Below are 23,160 nucleotides of genomic sequence, written 5' to 3' on the forward strand. Positions count from 1 at the left end.
TTCTACTCCTCTGTCTCTCCTCTTTCCTTCCTTCTCCTTCTCCTCTTCTCCTCTCTGGCTCCGGCCTTTTCTCTAGGCCTGCCTTCTGAGCAGAGCTCCTACAGAGCCTCTGCTCCCTGTCAGCTCTCTCCGGCTGACTACTTCTCTGAACCGACTGAACTCCCTCCTAAGATGGCTCCCACCTTTTATCTGCTTCTCTGTGCCTGAGCTCAGGTGACCAGCACCCAATGAGCTCCTTCCTGTGCTCCAGAAACCGTCCCCTTCTGCTCCTACATCACTGGGTTCTCTCCCCCCTCCCCACTCCAGCCAGGGACATGGTCAGTTGTGCCTGCATTTAAATGGGAGTACCGTTGAGCTGTCCCTCGGAAATGGGGTGAGTGTGTGTATGCAGCTAACTGAGCCCTGGTCCATACTCCATCCTTACCTGTTAGTGAAATATCACACCTCTGGTTGAGGCGCAATACCCTTGTAGCAACCGAACCCTCGGAGCGCTACACATTCACAGGAGAATTCCACTCCATTCGCATTTTCCAGGACCATTTGGGGTCACAGCGACACTCATCTATGCCGTGGAGGAGTGATCCATCGTTTATGGAACAACCCCTTTAACACAACTTTTTTTTACATCTCTGCTGTAACAAAGACAATGTTTGTGGTCACCTGGCAGCTCTAAAGAAAGTTTCTCCGAACAGGCTACTCTGTTTTCCAAATCTTAAAGGTTCCCCTGGTCTTCAGCCTTTAACCTTTATACAAGGATCTGAACTTATCAGGGACCTCTAGGCTGGGGCCACAGAGTTAGATGCTATTCAGTGGTGTAAGCTGGCAAGAAAAATGGTCCAGTGGCCAGGTCAGGTCATAACCAGAAGGTCAGTTCAGGGACAAAATCATGACAGGAAAGTACTCAAAAAATGAGCTGAGGTCAAAATTAGGAATGTTTACTGGGAATTGCAGCAGGATACTAAGATGCACACTAGAACTAGTCAAATTATAACTGGCAGTGAACAGCAGGCTTTCAGGAGCTTAATTAGCTTGAAGGTCCGCCCAGACCACACAGGAGGAAGCAAACACTGACAAAAGTTAACTCTTGATCTCACAGAACAGATAGAACTTTAAGTCTCAGAGACCACAGAACTAGAGTTGTCACTTTGTGTCCCTTGCAATAAGAGTGTAACGCCAACAGAAGCAGAGACAGGAAGGGCAGGCATTGATATAGATGTCACACTTGCATTTTGAAAGACATATTGTCCCTTTGTTTTGTAGTATTTTAGACTAACTCATTTTTGGGTTGCATATTATTACTTTTATTTATTTTTTTTGGTGAGAGTAGAAAGACTCTTTCTACTGTTTTTTTGGGATTTGTTTATACAGCGTTGACTGATCACCACGGATCCGGCTACAGTGATCAACTGTTTTTATCATTTTTCCTATAAATATAGAATTACATGAGAGCCAATACAATTTTGGGACAACCATAGGTCCAGCTGTGTCCACCAACACCGTTGAAGCTCTCCATTCTGTTCTGAGTGGGGGTCAATATGTCCTAATATGGTCTTAAAGGGGTTGTCTACAATTAGAAAAACAAAGCTTTCCTCCATACCTTTCCATAGGTTCAGTGTGATGGGACAGGTCACATCTAATTACAGAAACAACCTGTGCATAGGATGTGGCACTGCTTTTGGACCCTAAGCTAACCCTTTTTTGTTGGTTTACTTTTATGAAAACATTAGGGATGAGCTGAAAAAAATATCCAACTCAACTAACACGTGATTTGGATTGGTGCCTTCAGATAGTTTATCACGATGACTTTTCCATTCATGTATAGTAGAGTACAACTATCTCAAGGTTGTTCCAAGTCGACTCACTGTTTTGGACAGAGGAGATACAATTGAGGTCAGATGCGAGAGGCCAAAACCATCTTGTAGACCTGGCCAGGCACAACGACACTCAAAGGGTAACGCCACCCAAGTGTGAAGATTTGGAGAACTTTCCCGAACGTCTTAAATACCTCTCGACAGTCCGTTCAGGATATTCTATTACACCCGTGGCTATTTTAAGCATTATTACATTACATGGACTCTCCTGGATGCTTCTAGATGTCCCCCGTATGTGTCCGCTGATTATACTACTACTTCTTCATGAGCCTTTTATTGAAGTTGAAAATGAAACAGCTGCCACAATAACTTTATTTTTTGTTTTATTTAATTAAAAGTTCAGAGTCAGACCCAAGGCGGAGATGGACGGGGCACGTAGTAACAGCTGTTGTCACTTGACGTGGCCAAGCAACTGGTCTCCAGAAATAGCCAGCGGAGAAGAGAAGGTTTTATGAAGCTTTTGTATAAATGGAATATTGTATTATATCATTATGGGTGCAGGAGACTTGGCAGGGGATGGATTATAGGAAATATTGTCCAGGCGCTTTGGAAGGTATTTCGGCCAGGCGAGAGGGTGAGGGCTGGTGGGATAGAGCACTGAGAGAGTCTCCAGCCACTTCTGAGCCTTGGGACGAGGAGGGGAGGGGGTGATGTTCCTTTTATAGGGCTGTTCTCCGGGAATGTGAAGGTGCTGAAATAACAGACGTGACTGAGGATTGAGGCAGTCATTAGCTCAACCAGGCTGACTTCACTTCTCTTCGGCTCTGGGTTATGATACTTGCAGAGATGGAGAATGTAGAAGTATTCAACTCTGAAGGCAAAGGACGAGGTCTAAAAACCATCAGGGACTTATGGGCTGGAGATATCATCTTTGCAGAGCCGGCTTATGCTGCCGTAGTGTTTGACAAGTAAGTCATTGTAGACATTTCTGAGGTTTTCCTGCAATGGGTCCCATGGTCACAATTCTTTGTAGTCTCCAAAGTGATGTTTTTTTGCATTTTTAATTTTTACCTTTTGCAAGGTTTTTGCTTTTTTAGATGGATCCGATTATTTAATCCGTTGGAGCTAACATTTTCTTTTAGATTGTAGAGCCAATTCCTATGTGGAGATGCAACTGACTCATTTATGTCTTGCAACTCTGTACAGATATTAATGGGTCCTCATCAGGGATCTTAATCCTACAGTTCCTATAGTTATACAAATGCTTAAGATTATGACCGGCCAGAATGCCACCAATTGATCAATCGATTGTCAGATTGTTCTTGATGACCTTTGACACGTCAAAGTGAACTGGCAGATTAGGGAGGCAATTAAGGAAAAACCACAGTGGGCTTGCACAAAGTTGTTAATGATCGCCCATGCATGTTTTTTTTTCAGCTGACAATTGCTGAGAAGATGCAAATTGAAAAAATTACATTTTTGGTAGAAAATAGTCTTGACGTTATAAAAAAATGTCCAACAATCAGTCATTTTATTAAAATTTATCTTATGTCTATGGGCAGTTTAATACATAGTAGGACCAATCAATACACTATGTTTTGGGCCCAAGGGAGCAAACTCTTTGGATATGGGACTACGAGATCTGAGCCGGCTTTATAGAAAGCAAGAACCCGAGACCTGTAGTAAATCTGGGTATTGAAAGAGTTTAAACATGATTGAGAATTTGAGCTTAAATTGAAAAGTAAATGGTTTAATATTACATATCATAGTAGGGCTGTTCCTGTGGGCACCATAGAAGATGGGAGCAGTTTGCCATCACCTAAAGTTGGTCTTATGTTGGACGGACTAGCTCACCAAATTTAGCTGGATCTGCCAATGCTCTGCAGATGTTTATCTGCTTTCCCTGGACAGCTTTAGGAGCCATTATAACAAGAGCAGTGGCATAAGCAGAGTCCAATGGACCACGGTACAAAATTTGGACCTGGGCCCCAACCTGCCTGTTGGTCAGATGTATGGGACCTTGTAGAGTACTAAATCCTATAGAGAGATGTGTGTTCGCCCCACCCCCTTTATTATGTTGTAATGTCCCGCATCCTGTACTAACTGGGCCCCTTGCAGGTATATATATTTCCCTTCCTGGTATATATATCCCCCATCCTGGACCCCTTCCTTGTATATATGTCTCCCATCCTGGTATACATGTCCCCAATCCTGATATAATGTCCCCCATCCTGGACCCCTCCTGGGTATATATATCCCCCATCCTGGTATATATGTTCCCCATCCTGGACCCTTTCCTGGTATATATGTCCCCCATCCTGGTATATATGTCCCCCATCCTAGGCCCCTTCCTGGATTATATGTCCCCCATCCTGGGCCCCTTCCTGGTATATATGTCCCCCATCCTGGATTATATATCCCCCATCCTGGTATATATGTCCCCCCCCCATACTAGGCCCCTTCCTGGTATGTATGTACCCAATCCTAGTATATATGTCCTCCAACCTGGGCCCCTTCCTGGTATATATGTCTCCCATCTTGGTATACATGTCCCCTGTTCTTCTCACCTTCCTCTGATCCCATGATGTTCTGCGCCCTTTTCTGCATCCGGTGAAGAGGCCTGCAGCTGACATCGGTGTACCTGTCATGTCGACACATGATGTCACTGCCATTGGCCGCTTGTGACGGGCACGCCGACGTCAGCTAACAGCCTCTGATTGGCCGGTTGAGTGTATTGCAGCCCTGGGAGCTGTAGGGTCCTTGGGTTGCAATACACTTCAGCTGAATGTTCATCCTCTGACGCAGATCCAGCTGAAGTAGGCACTGGGCATGGTCGCAGTCGCACCCCCCTCCAGCACGGGCCTGGTCACAAATGCACCCTCTGCTACCGCGGTCATTACGCCCCTGAACAAGAGTATGAGAAAACCTATGCAAACAAAGGCAGAACACACCAATATGAGTAAGATGTAAACCAGAATATGCCCCAAGGTCCAACAATACAGTGCAACAGAAAATGGCATTGTGCCACTATAACAAACTGTTTCAACAAAGTAGGGCTGCCAGTTTAATGGGATTGTCCCATGAGGACAACCTTTTTTCCTTCCATGGCTGATCTGCTGATCACCAGAAGCCGATCATCTGCTTTTGTGTAGAAAGCAGTTGGCTGATACATGACGACAAGTCCCTCAAAACTAGTGACAACCTTCTCAATGAGTCTCTATTCTGGGGATTCCAAGGTGTAAAACCCCTTTGTAGAGTCCATAGACAATGACTTTAAATATTTGTGATGATGATGAGTCCACTATATTATTTCTATATTATTATATATCAGTTCTATGAATGTTTTAGTTTTGTGCAAAGAACACTGTATGACCTACCATAGCGAATTAATAGTAGCTGGTGGAATCTATAATGGAATCTTCCATGGAATTAATGTGGATCTTTCACCAGATGTCACACAAGGTGTAGGAAAGACTAAGTGCAACACGAAGGGAAGAGGGGAAGGAAGCCCAGACACTAGGGAAAGGGGGAGTGGAGACCTCCTAGGCTGATCTGATATCACCCTGTCTCCCCTATCATCCGTATATTGGTTCCTCACCAATCGCACAGGAACCTATACCCTGTAGTTCCCTAGAACTAGGCCCTGGATAGGGAAGGGGGGATGAGCACTAGTCACGGGGAAAGTAACTTAGCTTGAGCCGACTTCAGAGAGATTACACCAAACGTCCTCCTAGACACCAGAGAGGAAGCAAGCAGACTGCAATAGCTCCAAGCCTTCACAAGGGAACATGTGAATATCACCGGCACCTTCCTGTAGCAAACAGTATTTAAACACCCAGGCCTGGGTGTCAATTAGCAGGAGGGAGGTAGCCGCTGGGTCCTAGAGTGAGACAGATCTAAGAAGGTGTCTGTAATGCCAAACGAAGAGTTCTTCTGCAACCAACTGCAGGGCGACTGTCTGTCACATCTGACACACCTGTGACACCAGATTTATAATTAAAACTACATATATCATTAAATACTTCTCCTAAACCTGAGGAGGATGGTGTACTCACTTTGAAAATTCATGTCTGAATGTATCATCCTAATATTAAGATGAGCATTTTAGGAGTCCAGCCAGTACTGGACTCCTAAAATGCTAATTTCAATATAAGGCAGGAAAACTATCACAAAGGATTATACCGCCACTCTAATACATATTTTTTTTATAGTAAGTACACTAGCCTAATCAATTCTAAGAGATCTATTTAATTATGTGGGAAGTTTATTTAGTAACAAATCACAATATTTTTTTTCTATCTGCAATCCAAACGTAGGATGCACATGTATGAAAATCTGCCAACAAGCTTGTCGATTGTCTCCAATGACTATTAGCAGAATTATAAATGCAGCTCTTAAGTAAATTACTGGCTGTAACCCAAGAATAAAAGAAAATAAGTTGTCAGTCATAACAAAATAAGTTGTCAGAAAGGAGACAGGCAGTGGGTGGGGAATACGGAGAAAAGGCAGGAAAGCTGCAAGTTCATTGTCCTCCCACTGCACTTGCAGCTCATTAGCATACAATTTCAACTATGGATTTCTCTAAAACAGAAAAACGGATTTCTACAAGTCAGGTAGTTAATTAATCAGCATTACAGCACCTTTATTTGCATGTCATTCTTATGGGATATAAAATCCTGATGACAGGTTCTGCTCTGTGTAGGGAAAGCATTTTATGGCTATAGGTCGATATTGGGGGCAGCTGAAAGAATACAGAATATAGTTTTGAGTCTTGCATATTTTTGAGGGCAGTATTCCACCCACCATCCCCTGCACTTCCCTGTTTTATAAATTAATATTTATAAAGGCAAATAATTGCCACCTTCACCCCTAACTATTTAAACGTAACCTTTATTCCCACTAGTTAAATCCTATACTATCCTACACCAACAAAATGAGTATTAGAACCGTCTGTATTTGCTCCCTTTAATGTTTAGTTATTATTTATTTTCCTCATTGCCATTCACGGCTAAGTAATAATGAAATGATCATTTTCTATGGTGCTCCTGCCATTCATTTAATATTTTATATATAATTAGGTAGCGCTAGTCTAAAAATCTCTAACTGTTTCGATGTGACACAGAGCTTCATCACGGGGCTTGATGCCTATGGTGCCCTTGATGAAGCCGTGCCGCAGCGAAACATGTTTAGGTTCTTGATAAAGCCTTGTCATAGCAAAATATGTCAGGGGGGTTTATTTGTTAGGTGGATGGATAGTAATTATTTGCCTTTGGGCAAATATTAAATCATGTCTATGAGGCTACTTTTTCCTTTCTGCCCTCCTCCATCAGACACTCCTGAATGTATACAGGTGACATGTTATCTGTTGTGACACAGATCGGCAGACAGCGCACTGTCTTACTGAGTAGTCTTTTATGGTATACGTCCATTAATATCTACACAGGTCATATGTTAGTAGTTATCTCTCCTGTGACCTTGGCTGCTGCGCTATGAGGATGACATGGAAACTCTATACTTTGTACTCCACTCGGTCAGATGGCATCGCCGCACGTCTCCTCAATTGTCCTTCTAAAAAACTAATCGGCTTCGTTTGACCGTCCAAGAAAAGTGGATGTGACTTTATGAGAATTGCTCCCCCTGTGTGTCTAGATCTCTGATCTCTGCGGTTTTGATGCTTTTTTTTTTCTCTATAAGTTTCATTGTGGAGCCTGAAAAATGCACTTAAAAAAAAAAACGCTGTTGTTTTATTAACTGTGAAATCAAAGCTTTTCTGTATTTTAAAAACACATTGAAAATGCAGCTTCACATCTGCACCAAAAGAACATATCAAATAATGGGGAAAAAGCATTAAAAAAATGCAAAAATATGTAACAAACCATAGAAGATTGTTATTGCATAGTTTGGTGCAAAAAAAAAGCAGCAGAAAAGATGCATTTGCATTGTGTGTGAACATGGCTTTACAGATCTGTTTGGCAAAATCTCATGTGGTGAAGTTTCCGTAAAAATGAGAAAGTTCTGGCTGCTACGACTATGAATGGATGAACAAAAAAAAAATATCATAGGTCCCAACCATTCCGGATACAGTAGAACAGTCCTGGATTTGGGTCTACGCCCTGTGACTGCTGAATGTCCCTCTGCATCTCCTCCTGTCAGGGTAGAAAGAAATGTGTGATCAAAAAGTTTAGCAGGCCGCACTACGCACACCAGCACTTGTCGCCCTTTCACTTCTGTGCATACATTACATTACTTATCCTGCACTGATCCTGAGTTACATCCTGTATTATACTCCAGAGCTGCACTCACTATTCTGCTGGTGGAGTCACTGTGCACATACATTACATTACTTATCCTGAGTTACATCCTGTATTATACTCCAGAGCTGCACTCACTATTCTGCTGGTGCAGTCACTGTGTACATATATTACATTACTTATCCTGTACTGATCCTGAGTTACATCCTGTATTATACTCCAGAGCTGCACTCACTATTCTGCTGGTGGAGTCACTGTGCACATACATTACATTACTGATCCTGAGTTACATCCTGTATTATACTCCAGAGCTGCACTCACTATTCTGCTGGTGCAGTCACTGTGCACATACATTACATTACTGATCCTGAGTTACATCCTGTATTATACTCCAGAGCTGCACTCACTATTCTGCTGGTGCAGTCACTGTGTACATACATCACATTACTGATCCTGTACTGATCCTGAGTTACATCCTGTATTATACTCCAGAGCAGCACTCACTATTCTGCTGGTGCAGTCACTGTGTACATATATTACATTACTGATCCTGTACTGATCCTGAGTTACATCCTGTATTATACTCCAGAGCTGCACTCATTATTCTGCTGGTGCAGTCACTGTGTACATACATTACATTACTGATCCTGTACTGATCCTGAGTTACATCCTGTATTATATTCCAGAGCAGCACTCACTATTCTGCTGGTGCAGTCACTGTGTACATACATTACATTACTTATCCTGAGTTACATCCTGTATTATACCCTAGAGCTGCACTCACTATTCTGCTGGTGCAGTCACTGTGTACATACATTACATTACTTATCCTGAGTTACATCCTATATTAAACTCCAGAGCTGCACTCACTATTCTGCTGGTGCAGTCACTGTGTACATATATTACATTACTGATCCTGTACTGATCCTGAGTTACATCCTGTATTATACTCCAGAGCTGCACTCACTATTCTGCTGGTGCTGTCACTGTGTACATATATTTCATTACTGATCCTGTACTGATCCTGAGTTACATCCTGCATTATACTCCAGAGCTGCACTCATTATTCTGCTGGTGCAGTCACTGTGTACATATATTACATTACTGATCCTGTACTGATCCTGAGTTACATCCTGTATTATGCTCCAAAGCTGCACTCACTATTCTGCTGGTGCAATCACTGTATACATACATTACATTACTGATCCTTAGTTACATCCTGTATTATACTCCAGAGCTGCACTCACTATTCTGCTGGTGCTGTCACTGTGTATATACATTACATTACTGATCCTGTACTGATCCTGAGTTACATCCTGTATTATACTCCAGAGCTGCACTCACTATTCTGGTGGTGCAGTCACTGTGTACATACATTACATTACTGATCCTGTACTGATCCTGAGTTACATCCTGTATTATACTCCAGAGCTGCACTCACTATTCTGCTGGTGCAGTCACTGTGTACATGCATTACATTTCTTATCCTATACTAATCCTGAATTACATTCTGTATTATATTCCAGAGCTGCACTCTTTTTCTGGTGAAGTCACTGTGTACATACTGTAAGATTGCCGCCGGACAGGTTTTCAAGGGGAGATATGTTTCATCGAGCTTGGTAGCCTCTGTGATGTAAGCCCGGAAAAGCAGGCTCCAGCACGTATAGTACTGAGAGAGTCAATAGGGCATGTCAGGGCTGGGTTTACAGCATTCAGAGAGATGGGTGGGTCTGGCTGCTCACATATCCCCACCCTGTGGCCTGATATGGAACATAAAAGAAGACCAGTTGTCTCATTCAGTGTCTGTGAGTGGAGGTGTGCAGACCTCCAGTGTTGTTTGCCTTTGCTAAAGACTAAAGAGATGGACAGTAACCTGAGTGGGCGAACACGCACTACAGCATGGACTATTTACTTTATGTTTTCACTTTGTGCCGGAAAAGGCTGTTTTTGTTTTGTTATCATGAGCGGTTTCTAGAGTTTTAATAAACCTGCCTGCACTAGTGATGAGCGCATGTGCTCGTTACTAGATTTTGGCTAGGGTGCTTGGGTATGCATGCGGGTGCTCGAGTGACATGTTCGAGTCCCCGCGGCCGCTTGTTTCTGTTAGACAGCCACAAAACATGCGAGGATTGCCTGACAAACACGGACAATCCCCGCATGTTTTGTAGCTGTCTAACAGCGGCGAAACATACGGGCGAGGGGGACACAAACATGTCACTTGAGCACCCGTGATACTCGGTGCATAACGAAGCACCCTGGGCAAACTTGAGAAACGAGCACTGGCGCTCATCACTAACCTGGACGTTTTTGCTGAAACCGCCTCCCGTACCTACCTCAAAACACAACCAATTGACCAGAAACCCCTACAATACATGACATTACCATAGCTCCGAACCATCCCAGATTCGCTGTCTGCAAAGTCTCCTGAAGTGAAGGCTTCAGTCATGTCTGTGGTCATTGCTCTTTAGCTCCTCCTCAGGCTATTTCTACTCTGTACATACTTACAGTCATTTTAATAACTCATTCTTCCCTGTTCTTGAAATCCAATCTCCCCGGGAATCAAACTCTCAACCTGCAGCATTAGAAGCAGCAGCAAATCCTATGAATCTCAATCTGCACTGTAATTGATTGGAGAATTTCCTATACTTGAAAGTGCATTGTACCGTTCTTCATTACAGGCTCAGTGTACTGGTATGTAGAGATCCTGTACATCTCTATATATCACTGCTTTCTGTGTACCTGTATTCAAGAGGTCAGCTATTTTTTTTCTTTCTATAAAATTAAGACAATATAATGAAAAACAACTACAATAATGGCATTCTTAATATACTTATAAGATAAGACATACACTGCGTTTACAAAGTTACTTTTTTTTACATTGAATTTTTCTATGCACCTAAAGTAGTATCACGAAGACATCAATAACCTGTTAGGCTCTAATTATACAAAGCTAAATGATATAAACAGTAATGGTCTTCACAAAGCTTATGGACACAAACACGAGTAAATATAAAGTATAAAACAATTGAGATGTGAATGGAGACAGGACAGATTGATTAATAATGGAGCTGGTTAGAGGAGAATCTGTCCTTTCATAAAGATGTCAGAGGCTCATTCACTATGAAGCCAGACTGTCTATGTTTGACTTCAGAAAAATCCAGAGGAGAAGTCTTCCAAGCCGTAGCTATGGTCTGTTCAGCATCCAAACATGAGAAGAGATTAATTCCCTGTTGTCTTTCTGGACGTGTTCCTTCTCTGCGAGCCAGACTGAATGTTACAACTTCCACTTCTAGTTCTAGCCATTTTTTACATATTGGGTTCTCTTTAAGAAATTCTAATAGAATTTTCATTATTCTGAATCGAGAGCAATCAAGAAATATTGGGGTTGTAAAGGACATATTGATACTCATGCAATAGCAACTCCATTTTGTCTGCTCGCTTTAAAATCATGTTATTATCAGTCCTTGCATAACATACATTCTTTCTTTCTCTTCCCATAGAACTTATCTCACACTAACATTTTCTCAAGAGAACATTTTGGCAGACACTCTGTTATCATCTAACTTGTTTAGGCCAGGTTTGACCTTGTAAAATTTCCAGAGTGCTTCAAACTAACAATAATAATATGACCATATATGTGTTTTCCGTAATAATTGTACTAACATCAATTAGCCTATAGTATTGTAGTATGGCTGTAGAGTTGATTGGCTATTTGATATACTCAAAACAATATAAAATGCTAAGCAAATTAAACGGGATTAGAGATTCCTTGAATCCTCCCAATACAGAACATTGTTTCCGTTTGGTTTTCTGTGGATTGCAATCAACATAATAATTTGACACTCACTTGGTGAACCGTGAAGGGTTATTGCCCTCCCTTAACAGGGTCACTATCTGGAGGATCCGGCTCGTTGTACAAGTCCATTGAATTCAATAAATACCATGTAATGCTTTTTTTTCTCCTGTGGGGGCAGTGTAGGGAAAATCAAACACTAGTTGATTAGTTGACCCAAAGACTACAGATGATCTCTGTGATCAGCTTAGTTTCCAGAAAGAAATTGAACTAAAAGGATTGTCCAATTAGATCACCCCTTTTTAAAAATGAGGTCAATAAAGATCATATCGATTACTTTATATAGGCTAAACCAAAGAGTGAATAACCACAATGGGAACATAAATATATCATAAAAATATAACATGAAGTTAAAAAAATATATTCAAATTTTGGGGAGTAAAATACCCAAGGATTGTAAAGTTTACGACAAACATATTAAAAAAAACATAGGTGGAAGGGGTTAATCAAAAAATGCTGTTGTGTTCTCAGTGGAATATTAATATTTAAAGTGAGATGTAGCAGACATTTATCAAATAAGTGAATACATTAATTTAAGTAAGTAAATAACTATAAGATAGATAAACTACACGTATCAATTAAGAAATATGCCATAAAGACATATGTTTCGCCCTTGGCTTTCTCAGGGAGTCAAGGATTACTGTATCTAGTGGCAATATATACTTTACTGTCAGCATACTCCACAACTAAATAATGCTTTAGAGCCCTAAAATAAAAATTTATATCAGGCCTTCTACCTATATATTGTCTGTGTATATGGATTAATGACAATTTCAATCCCCCCATGACCCACATGCAAATGTGACTTCTACACCCCTCATATTGCATTGGACACATATGAGCAAGTTGCGACAACTTATTCTTTTATCGTGTATGGAAATTCCTGAAAGACTTGTAGTCAGCCTTTCACTAGTTGTCTTACTTTATCATCTACTGATAACACTTATCTATCTCTTGAATAAAAGGGGTTGTCCAGTCTAAAATGAACACTCTTTGTGACTACAGACTTTTGAATCCCCCCAGCCAGCACTGTGCACTGCGAGAATTTGCTGGTTTCTTAGTGCATTCTATCGATTTCATATCAGTTATAAGTAGTTTTAATTACAAATGTTTGTGACTCTTTTTTCTGCAGCTTGCATTTGTGACGATACACTGCAAGCTGCTGAAATATATTCAGTCTCATTTCTGAAGCTCCAATTCTAGTCCTCAAGTCTACTACCACTCTTCTCCCTTTTTTTAAAAGTTCATCTAAGGCTACATTTACATGTCCAATTATCATCCATTCAAAATGGATCCAGCAGCAATCTTTTGACAAAAAAGCTGTACGGACACAACTTTTTTTTGTCAGGCTGAAAAAAATGGATTTCAACTGGATCCATTTTTTTAATATTAAAGTCTATGGAAAATGAATCGGTTAAATAGCCTTTCGTTTATCTTCCATTTGAAAATGATCCCTTTTATGCTTACTGGATCAGATTCAAATGGATGATTACTTGAAAGTTCACATGTCTGGTAGTAAATGTTAAATATTTATTTTTCCATATCCAGTTTTTTCAAATGGAAGAAAAAAGGAATGACTATTTAACAAATCCTTTTTTGATAGACTTCAATGTTAAAAAAATGGATCCAGTTGAAATCTGTGTTTTTCAGCTGAATAAAAAAGTTGTGTGAGTCTGCACATCTTTTTTGTCAATGGAGTGCTGCTCGATCCTTTTCAAATGGATAATTACGGAACATGTGAACCTAGCCTAAGTTCAAATCAAATCAGATTTCATTTTTGGTATGCATTCATGAGAAAAGAAAGACAGACTGGAGACTGTCTCACTGAATTGACACTGAACTGAGCAGCTTGCAGTGTATTGAAATATGTGCAAGCTGTGACGCGCCCCCTGGGCCATATTCTTTAGGGGAATACCCGGAGCCGGATCAGATGGGGGTTGTAGTCTCCGAGTGGCTGTGACCCGGTCCGTGCCCAGGGTGTCAAGCTCAGTGTGTGGCAGTCCTTACTGATGTTACTAAAGTTCTTTATGTCGACTACGCCACCCGTTGAATTGCGGTCACTATGGCCGCCGCTGCAGCAGGGTCCGCTGAGGCTGATGGTGTTGGTGCAGCTTAGGTAGTATAACCCCCAACGGGAGGGGTATAGCCTCAGGGGGTCAGGTGCAGAGGATGGTGGTTGTGGAGGTGCAGGGAGGATGGTAATGAGAGTCAGAGTCGGGTTGTGCAGTTCAGGGTTCTTTACTTACTGCAGATGTTCCGGTCACTCCGGCCTTGAGTGACCACCCGAGCCGTGCTGCGTCCACCAGGTCCTGGACTCGGCCAACCCCCAAGTAGTTCTGGAGCGTGGTTCTGAGCTCCCGTTCTGTCCTGTCCTCGTCTCTGGCCTTCCCCACCAGGGATCCACCTAAGTCCGGCTCCCTCGGGCCTCTTGTTGGCGAACCCTTGCCTCTGGGTTCCCTGACCCTATGCGTGGTCTGCCTTCTGGGTGGATATGGTGGGTGGCCGTGGCAGATGCTGCCCACGGCCTCCGGTCTCTGGCTGAGGTATGCTGTAGCCCCCACCAGTTTGGGATCCGGTACCCAGTTGCCAACTCTTCACCCTGTGATTATATTTGGGCTCTCAGAGTTCCTTCTTTCTCCCCCTTCTGGGTCTTTCGTTCTCTCCTCTCTCACTCTGGGCCTGGGGCTGCTCTGCTCCTCTGCTTTCTTCCACTGCTCTGCAAAGACTTACTTCTCACAGACTGACTGACTGTGGCTGACTGACTGACTGACCCTGATCTTAGATGGTGCCCACCTTATATACTCCCTCTATGTGTGAGCTCAGGTGACCAGCACCCAATGAGCTCCTATCTTTACCCAGGCTGCTCCCTCTATCTGCCCCTACACTACTGGGATGTACCACCCCCCTCCCACTCCAGCCAGGAACAGACTCTGTCGTACCTGCACATTTCTAAGTGGGAGTACCGTTGGTCTGTTCCTCGGAAATGGGATATGTGTAGTGCATGCAGCTTTCTGAGCTCAGTCCCACACTCCATCCTTACCCGGGAGTGGAATATCACACCTCTGGGTTGAGGTGCAATACCCCTGTAGCAGCCGAATCCTCAGGGTGCTACATTCCCCCCTGGTAAATCACAGCACGTCCTCGGGCTGTAAGATATAAACAACACCAAACATACAATTTTTGCATAAACAACATAATAAAACATCATAAAACTTTTCATATAAAACTTTCTCGTAGTCGTTTCTTGCTTCTAGCTCCTCCGGTCACGGTGCAACTTGTGACCGGGTAAAGTGCGACAGTCTCTCTTGGAATCAAACAGTTTCCTATAAAACCGGTAGGGGGCGCTTTAGGAAGCGCAACTATATACAAAGGGAAGGTATGGCCGCTCTCAGTCCTCGGCCAGGTATTAGGAAAGGGATGACCGCTCTCAGTCCTCGGTCAGTGGGGTTAAGGGACATACGGGTAACAGTTCAGTTCTCTGGTCCCAACGGGGACTATATTAGCAGCAACAGTTCACTGTGCCCCGACGGGCAACTATATACAGTCTCTATACTACCGTACTCAACGACGGCGTCCTCCTGCTCTTTCTTTGTGATTAACTTTAGCTTCAGACCCGTCCGGGTCCTCTTGCTCCTCCTCACACCGCAGCTCCTCCTCCGTCAGGCGATGCACATGGAGGGCGTAGGGTCCTTTGGCACACTTGTGCCGGGTGAAGGTGACCTCGTCCCCTATATAAAGGTCACGACCTCTGTGTCCCTCCGGTAGGTGGGACTCAACGTCTCTTCTTGTCACGAAGACGTCGCCTGGGGTGCGGTGATCTCGGAGGAAGCCCCACCCGTGCTGCATATTAAACTTGATCACAGTCCCGGTGGAAGGGGGACCATGGGCTGCACGGGGACTCCTCCTGGCCCGGCTCTTCTGCTCCGCGCTCCTTATTTGGGCTTGCTGTTCCCGGACCCGCCTCTCTCTCCGCTCCCTCTCAAAGACCTCGAGCTGCTGCCGGCAGCACTCTGCACGCTCCGCTGCAGCTGCCCGGGTCTCCTGAGTGAACCCCATGAGATCTTCTCCGGTGGGGTCCCACTCAAACTGTGCCTCCTCTAGCGGGGGCGAGGTCCTTTTTACGGGCTTCGGAGCCGGGATCAGGGGTTCGTCTAGGGGTCTCTCTTTCCGGAGTCGGGGATGGTGAAACTCCGGTGGCCATATAAAGGGCTGCCCATCCGGGCACGTATGTTGGGCGAACAGATCTTCTCCCAGATGCGGCACTCTTGGTTTTATGGGCACGGTGGTGGTGGCGCCCGGGTTGCCCAGGCCTTGCGGCCAGGCCTGGGGCACCTGGAAAGTGAAGGGCACCGTAAGGACGGCGGCGCCCTGGGCTACTTGGCCCTGCGACCAGGCCGGTGGCTCCGCGGAGGTAGGGGGCGCTGTTGGTATTGCGGCGCCCGGGGGTACTAGGCCTTGCGACCAGGCTGGTGGTACTTCCTGCTTGGTCACGCTCGGGGTCGAGGCGTGTGACGTCACAGGGGTCGCGGCTCCCGTTTGAGGCCTAGTCTGCGGCGGTGACGTTGCAGCGACGGGCACGGCAGGGGATACTTCGGGCTCTGCGACGGGGAGCTGGGGCAGGTACGCGGTTTCCCGGTTTGGGGTAGAGACGTCCCCTTTACCTGCCTCCTTTCGTTCGGCTCCCTTCTCGGCGCCGTCTCCGGCCTTCAGTCCTCCTGCGCCATCCTCAGAGGCGGTCTGTCTCCTCGTCTCGGGTGGCGTGCTCCGCTGACGGGTTCTTGTCTGCTGGGCCATCTCACGGCTCCATTCTGCTAACGTCTCTCGCTGCACCCGGGCCATCCTCCGTGCGAGGCCCTCCAGCGCGGTCTGTGCACACTCCCGATCTCGGGGGAGCTGTGCCAAGACCTCCACTAAGCCTAGTGGGGTCGTTGCTTCTAGCAGGCTCCTGACCAACGGGTCGGTGCTGCTCTGCTCTCCTCTCGTTGTCTCCAGCAGGCCTTCTGGAGTGGCGACCGGCAACAGGCTCCTGACCACTGGGTCGGTGCTGCCTGGAGTGGCGGCCCGCATCAGGCTCCTGACCACTGGGTCGGTGCTGCCTGGCTCTCCCTCCATCTCCGGGTAGGCTCTTTCTGGACTCTGCTCCAGGCTTCTTGTCTCCGGGTGCGCTCTCTCCAGACTGCTCCAGGCGACACCCATCTTTGTTCTCTTGTTCTCAGTCCTCCCACTTCGAGGGCGGTCCCGGGGCCACTTGGTGATTGTCAGCTCCAGGGGCAGTTCTTTCACGCTGACAGACACCTCTAGCATCACAGTCTCTGTTGGTGGGGGCGGTTTCCACTTTTGGCGCCATTTTCGGTCCTGGCCCACGATGGGAGGCGGCCTCTTGCCACCCTCTGACACGCCCATAATGGCGTCCGCTCTTCCAAGGCGGGAAACCTTTGGAAATGGCGGGAATCGTCTCCCAGTGGCGGGAAACTCTGCAGATGGCGGGAAAAAGCTGCAAATGGCGGACAACCGGCGGGAATCGATCTGTGATGGAGTCCGATGGCGGGGACCCTCCGGAACCGGCAGGAGACTTCTTTTTGAGGTAAACTTGTTCTTTTCTTCAGGCACGCAGTACCCGGTTGTTGTGGGCACGTAATCCTGCCGACTACGCCAAAGTTGACGCGCCCCCTGGGCCATATTCTTTAGGGGAATACCCGGAGCCGGATCAGATGGGGGTTGTAGTCTCCGAGTGGCTGTGACCCGGTCCGTGCCCAGGGTGTCAAGCTCAGTGTGTGGCAGTCCTTACTGATGTTACTAAAGTTCTTTATGTCGACTACGCCACCCGTTGAATTGCGGTCACTATGGCCGCCGCTGCAGCAGGGTCCGCTGAGGCTGATGGTGTTGGTGCAGCTTAGGTAGTATAACCCCCAACGGGAGGGGTATAGCCTCAGGGGGTCAGGTGCAGAGGATGGTGGTTGTGGAGGTGCAGGGAGGATGGTAATGAGAGTCAGAGTCGGGTTGTGCAGTTCAGGGTTCTTTACTTACTGCAGATGTTCCGGTCACTCCGGCCTTGAGTGACCACCCGAGCCGTGCTGCGTCCACCAGGTCCTGGACTCGGCCAACCCCCAAGTAGTTCTGGAGCGTGGTTCTGAGCTCCCGTTCTGTCCTGTCCTCGTCTCTGGCCTTCCCCACCAGGGATCCACCTAAGTCCGGCTCCCTCGGGCCTCTTGTTGGCGAACCCTTGCCTCTGGGTTCCCTGACCCTATGCGTGGTCTGCCTTCTGGGTGGATATGGTGGGTGGCCGTGGCAGATGCTGCCCACGGCCTCCGGTCTCTGGATGAGGTATGCTGTAGCCCCCACCAGTTTGGGATCCGGTACCCTGTTGCCAACTCTTCACCCTGTGATTATATTTGGGCTCTCAGAGTTCCTTCTTTCTCCCCCTTCTGGGTCTTTCGTTCTCTCCTCTCTCACTCTGGGCCTGGGGCTGCTCTGCTCCTCTGCTTTCTTCCACTGCTCTGCAAAGACTTACTTCTCACAGACTGACTGACTGTGGCTGACTGACTGACTGACTGACCCTGATCTTAGATGGTGCCCACCTTATATACTCCCTCTATGTGTGAGCTCAGGTGACCAGCACCCAATGAGCTCCTATCTTTACCCAGGCTGCTCCCTCTATCTGCCCCTACACTACTGGGATGTACCACCCCCCTCCCACTCCAGCCAGGAACAGACTCTGTCGTACCTGCACATTTCTAAGTGGGAGTACCGTTGGTCTGTTCCTCGGAAATGGGATATGTGTAGTGCATGCAGCTTTCTGAGCTCAGTCCCACACTCCATCCTTACCCGGGAGTGGAATATCACACCTCTGGGTTGAGGTGCAATACCCCTGTAGCAGCCGAATCCTCAGGGTGCTACAGCTGCAAAATAGAAACAGTTGAAATGGAGAACAAAACACAGGTGTGAACAAAACCGTGTATCACATAATACATTAAAGATAATGTAGTAAAAAAACATGTGGGCACATGAGTACAAAACACATCCATTTAGCTAGATCACCTTTTCTTTCTTTCTTGATATGACTTAAAGGGGACTTTTTCCCCAGTTTTACTATGTTAAACTGGCCACTTCATGCAGTAATGTCTGTAAATCTGAATAAAATGTGCTTCTTATTTTTCAATTTCTCATCTCCACTGTGGAAATGTTAGTTTATAAACTTTCGATTCTAATTTTTCGCTATGACATTAGCAGAGAATTTTCTCTGAGGTGTGGTTACTTTTTCCCCTGCATGACATTGACCAATCACAACAGGAAAAATAAAAGAACACTCCCCCAGAGAAGGTGAGACTAGTGTGATTATAAGCAGGGAAGGGTGTAGAGCTGTGTGTCATTACAAACACCTCTGCGTCTGCAGCTTTCATCCCATGGCACTGTTAATGTGAGAGGGGAGGGAGTAGAGTAGAGCTGACATTTCTGTGAGATGAGAACTGTAGATGCAGATGTATTTTATCTCACTGATGACATTTACTGTGATTACAGTGAGGAGAGCAGGGCTTTGCTTAGGTAAGGTCTTTTGTCTGCCCTTATTCACAAACTGAGGTCAACTTTGACACATGGTAAGGTTTTTAATATTGGACAGAGTAGGACTATCCCGATTGAGTTCACCTTGCCGCAGTGGGATAGCTTTCATGCTATTTTTGATCTAAAACAGTGTTACTAAGAACCCTATTTAATTTAAATGCACTTTTGCTTTTTATTTCTTTACTTACAGCAGGTTTTATGCTCAAATTGCTTCTTGTAGTTTTTTTTCTGATTTATGGCCATTGTGAACATGCGTTTATGTGCTGCATGTATACCAATTTAAACTAAGCTCAAATTTTGTGTTTTTTTTATTCTTTGGTGAAGCAAGGTCTGATATGCTCTGGAGGCGTGTTCTTTTTTTCCCCTGCATGACACCTCTTGCTTATGATTGGTCAATGACATGCAGAGGAAAAATGTCAATGCCGCCCGAGAATAATCTCCGATAACACCCCATTGGTCTTAGCGAACATTAGCATATAAAGTTTGCTAACCAATATCACCACAATGCATATGAGAAAATAAAAAATGTGTTTTATTCAGCTTTTTAGCCCCTTTATAATGATGTGGCTCAAACTGGTGAATGGTCCTCTTTAACAGCTGCACTGTTCTCTCTAGTGGCAGGCCATCCAATTATCACCGTACCCCCTCCTGTTTGTCAATTTCACAGCTTATCAAGGTAGACGAAGTGCAGTATTTTTACATCTGTCATGCCTTTAAAATGCAATACAGCCATGTACATTTATGAAATTTTATCTCAAGTGTGAAATCTCGGTTTACCTTAACCCAGGGGAAAGTTCACTTTCCTGTCCTAATCTTGGATCTAAATATCTTCACTAAGACAGAGTAGTTTATTGGCAACTAAAATGGCATTCAGCCACCCTTGTCTATCAAGATAAAGAGTTCAGCTGTATTCCAAATAAAAATAGTAAGCTTTATTCCAACAAGATTAAAAGCTAGACATCCTCACATATATCCAAAATTGTGTATCCTTTTCCTACGCGTTTCAGACTAAAGACTCAGTCGTTATTCATGGATGATCTTTAAATAAGGACCGAGTTGCACCTGTAAAGTATAGGAAAAGGATATACGATTTTAGATTTAAGTGAGAATATCTATCTTTTAATCTTTCATTGATGATCCATGATTAAGGACTGAGATGCATCTGAAACGCGTAGGAAAAGTAGATATGATTTTGGATGTACGTGAGAATGTCTATCTATTAATCTTTCATCTATGATCCATGATTAAGGACTGAGATGCATCTGAAACGCGTAGGAAAAGTATATATGATTTTGGATGTACGTGAGAATGTCTATCTATTAATCTTTCATTGATGATCCATGATTAAGGACTGAGATGCATCTGAAACGCGTAGGAAAAGTATATATGATTTTGGATGTACGTGAGAATGTCTATCTATTAATCTTTCATCGATGATCCATGATTAAGGACTGAGATGCATCTGAAACGCGTAGGAAAAGTATATATGATTTTGGATATACGTGAGAATGTCTATCTATTAATCTTTCATCGATGATCCATGATTAAGGACTGAGATGCATCTGAAACGCGTAGGAAAAGGATATACGTGAGGATGTCTATCCTTTAATCTTTCATAGATGATTAATGAATAAGGTCTCAATTGCATATAAAACGCGTTAGATAGGATATTGAATTTTGGATATATACGTGAGGATGTCCATCTTTTAATCTTGTTGGAATAAAGCTTATTTTTTTTATCTGGAACACAGCTGGGGGACTCTTTGTCTTGATTTTCATGATGCCACATCGGGCAGGAATGGCTTCCTCTATGTCGAGGATTGCAGCCACCTTTATTTCCCCCCTATTTATACCTTTGCTCTTTCAAACCACTGGAACAACCAAATGGGATGAAATGTATGTCTGCCTCATTATTAAGTTTGCTCTCAGCAGCCCCCTTAGGAAAAATTGGCCACCCATTAAATCAAGTAAGTAGGGCGTTGAGTTTAAGGACTCTAGTTCACAGATTTATATCCCGGGTCACATCAAGTCATGACCAGTGTTATCTACCTTGTTCGAGAGAAACTTGTTAAATATAGTAGGTTGAAAGGAGTAAGACGGTGGGGATGATTAGGCTGGCATCCAAGCTGGGACTTTTAAAGGGGTGTGAAAATGTGCCCGTAATATTTTCATGTAAAACTTGTCCTAATGAGTTTCATTTTTCCACCAAGAGTAAGTCCTTCTTCTCCATCGGTTGTAAATTTTTAAGAAAGATCCTTTACCAAATGGAAATTTTGCAAATGAGCACCCACCATAGTAACATATGAAAGTGAGCGCTATCATTCACATCGACACTGACTAATAAATGGTATTCACATAAGAAAGTAATAGAGGACATTTCAAGGAAGACTGAGAGTTGTAGACAAGTAGCCGGTGAAGGAAGTGGTGATGACATTATGGGTATATATAGTATATGTCATGTTATATTTGTCTTTCCAGCCTTACACACTGCGTGTGCCATTCGTGCTTCAAAAGACAAGAAAAGCTGCAACGCTGTGGACAGTGTAAATTCGCTCATTACTGTGACCGCACCTGCCAGAAGGACTCCTGGGTAAACCACAAGCATGAGTGCGCGGCCATCAAGAAACTCGGCAAAGCTCCGAATGACAATATCAGGTAAAAAATGTGTTTCTAATGAAAACATCTCCAGAGCTTAATGGACCCTTGGTCATCATACTCGTGTGGCCTTCTGTAGCCAATGTAACTTGACAATATGGTGTGACATAGATCTACCACAGAGGTTGTTGAGAGTCTTTCGAGCAATTTGTTTTATTTCTGTGGTGGATCTAATATCCCATCATAGGAGAAAAGTACAACTTAGTATTAAAAATGGGGCATCTGCCACACCCTATTCTAAATGGGGAATTGTCATTTTTTATAGATTACAATCCAACTTTTGGGTTTGTTGGATAAATATTTTCTTTACTTGCTAACTAGCAACTAAAGTGTCATAACGGTGTTGGGATCATGGACGCTAACCAGGTCCCTAGAACTAAGGGCACACTAGTCTATCCCTGTTCCCCGGATTAATCCTAAAGGTGGAGATGCTGGGTTCACATGCCTTGCTATGCTCCTATATCAACCCTTATCTGTCCCCTCCCCCACCCTGGGTAGTGGGATGCTGAAATGTATAGGAACACACTAACCAGACAAACAAGGGAAGACGGACAGGGACAGGGATAAATGAAAATACCAACCATACAAAATTCACACACAAAACAACAGAGTGGGAGACAGGGGAGTTTAAGGAAGGAGAAACCAAATAAGAGAGGATGAGGATGTGCACACAGACCAAACTCCAAGCAACAATCTCTTGAAGAAAATCTCCAAAAGCCAACTCCAGCCATGAACTACACCTCCAACTCCAGAACCAGGCAGCAAGAACTAACACTGGCAATTCCTAAGTGCCAGAGGCTAGAATATATAGCAGAGGGGAGTGGCCAACACTGAACAGCTGAGACAATCCAGGTAGAAAAGCTCCAGGAGCTTCAACTGAACAGATTAACCCTTGCACTATTAGCAAGGAAATAACCCGCACTGTTTAATTTGAAGGTGAAGTACTTCTAACAAGTGCTGGAGTTCATGAAACCAGACACTGCGGTCTTCTTTGTCGTGGTATGCCTGTGACATAAAGATTGTTCATCAA

At 44.4% G+C, this 23,160-nt stretch overlaps 1 protein-coding gene across 2 annotated transcripts in view; it reads left to right on the plus strand.

Moving 5' to 3' along the window:
• Positions 1-2,485: 2,485 nt before the first annotated feature.
• The window catches only part of SMYD1 (SET and MYND domain containing 1), a 48,953-nt gene continuing 28,278 nt past the window's right edge, over positions 2,486-23,160 (plus strand). The window contains exons 1-2 of one of the 2 annotated variants that reach the window (XM_073649147.1): positions 2,486-2,779; positions 21,954-22,130. In XM_073649147.1, coding sequence (XP_073505248.1) covers positions 2,643-2,779; positions 21,954-22,130 — 314 coding nt within the window. In that variant the 5' untranslated portion in view covers positions 2,486-2,642. The remainder of the gene's footprint in view (positions 2,780-21,953; positions 22,131-23,160) is intronic. The other variant, XM_073649148.1, reaches the window with a different exon arrangement.

The sequence above is a fragment of the Phyllobates terribilis genome, unplaced genomic scaffold, assembly GCF_046119375.1.
Source record: "Phyllobates terribilis strain yellow unplaced genomic scaffold, ASM4611937v1 Scaffold_1__5_contigs__length_1240528914, whole genome shotgun sequence".
NCBI lineage: Eukaryota > Metazoa > Chordata > Amphibia > Anura > Dendrobatidae > Phyllobates > Phyllobates terribilis.